The sequence below is a fragment of the Octopus bimaculoides genome, chromosome 9 (assembly GCF_001194135.2).
Source record: "Octopus bimaculoides isolate UCB-OBI-ISO-001 chromosome 9, ASM119413v2, whole genome shotgun sequence".
NCBI lineage: Eukaryota > Metazoa > Mollusca > Cephalopoda > Octopoda > Octopodidae > Octopus > Octopus bimaculoides.
The window spans coordinates 89,282,104-89,282,862 of NC_068989.1; the positions used below are offsets into that span (position 1 = coordinate 89,282,104).

Sequence of the window (759 nt, forward strand, 5' to 3'; positions counted from 1 at the left end):
TGTGTGTGTGTGTGTGTGTGTGTGTGTGTGTGTGTGTGTGTGTGTGTATATAAACATAAACATTTATATATATATATATATATATAAAAACATATATATATTTATATGTATCAACATATATATTTATATATCTCTAAACATATATAACAAAAGTCAGGTTTTGCTGAAGTCATAAGCTGGTAACAAATTGTGACAGAGACAGAGATTCATGCATTGTCACAGTCACAGACATCCATGGGTGTTGCCGTTTCTCTTCTCATTTGCCCTCCTCATTCGCTAAGCTGAATGTGACGTTCTTCAGGTGGAGGGATTCTTTGCCAAGGTGACCAGCTGATGATGAACAAGACTATCCCGACAAAAGCCACAAGCACCAATCCCATACTGTTAATGAGTTTCCCTTCGAGTTCCGTTGGGTAGTTGGATTTCCTGCAAAGAAATGAATTCAATTATATATATATATATATATATATAGTCCTCAGTCAAATTGTCCAACCCATGCTAGCATGGAAAGCGGATGTTAAACGATGATGATGATATTCTGTTTTTTTTTCATTCTTTTTACTTGTTTCAGTCATTTGACTGCGGCCATGCTGGAGCACCGCCTTTAGTTGAAGAAATTGACCCCAGGATTTATTCTTTGTAAGCCTAGTACTTATTCTATCAAACTGCTAAGTTATGGGGATGTAAACACACCAACATTGGTCGTCAAGCGATGGTGGGGGGAACAAACATAGACACACAAATACATACATACATATA

General features: G+C 36.8%; 1 protein-coding gene across 1 annotated transcript in view; it reads right to left on the bottom strand.

Moving 5' to 3' along the window:
- Positions 1 to 16: 16 nt before the first annotated feature.
- Positions 17 to 759, bottom strand: part of LOC106867894 (transmembrane ascorbate-dependent reductase CYB561) — a 26,541-nt gene continuing 25,798 nt past the window's right edge. The window contains exon 5 of the mRNA XM_014912961.2: positions 17 to 426. Coding sequence (XP_014768447.1) covers positions 270 to 426 — 157 coding nt within the window. The 3' untranslated portion in view covers positions 17 to 269. The remainder of the gene's footprint in view (positions 427 to 759) is intronic.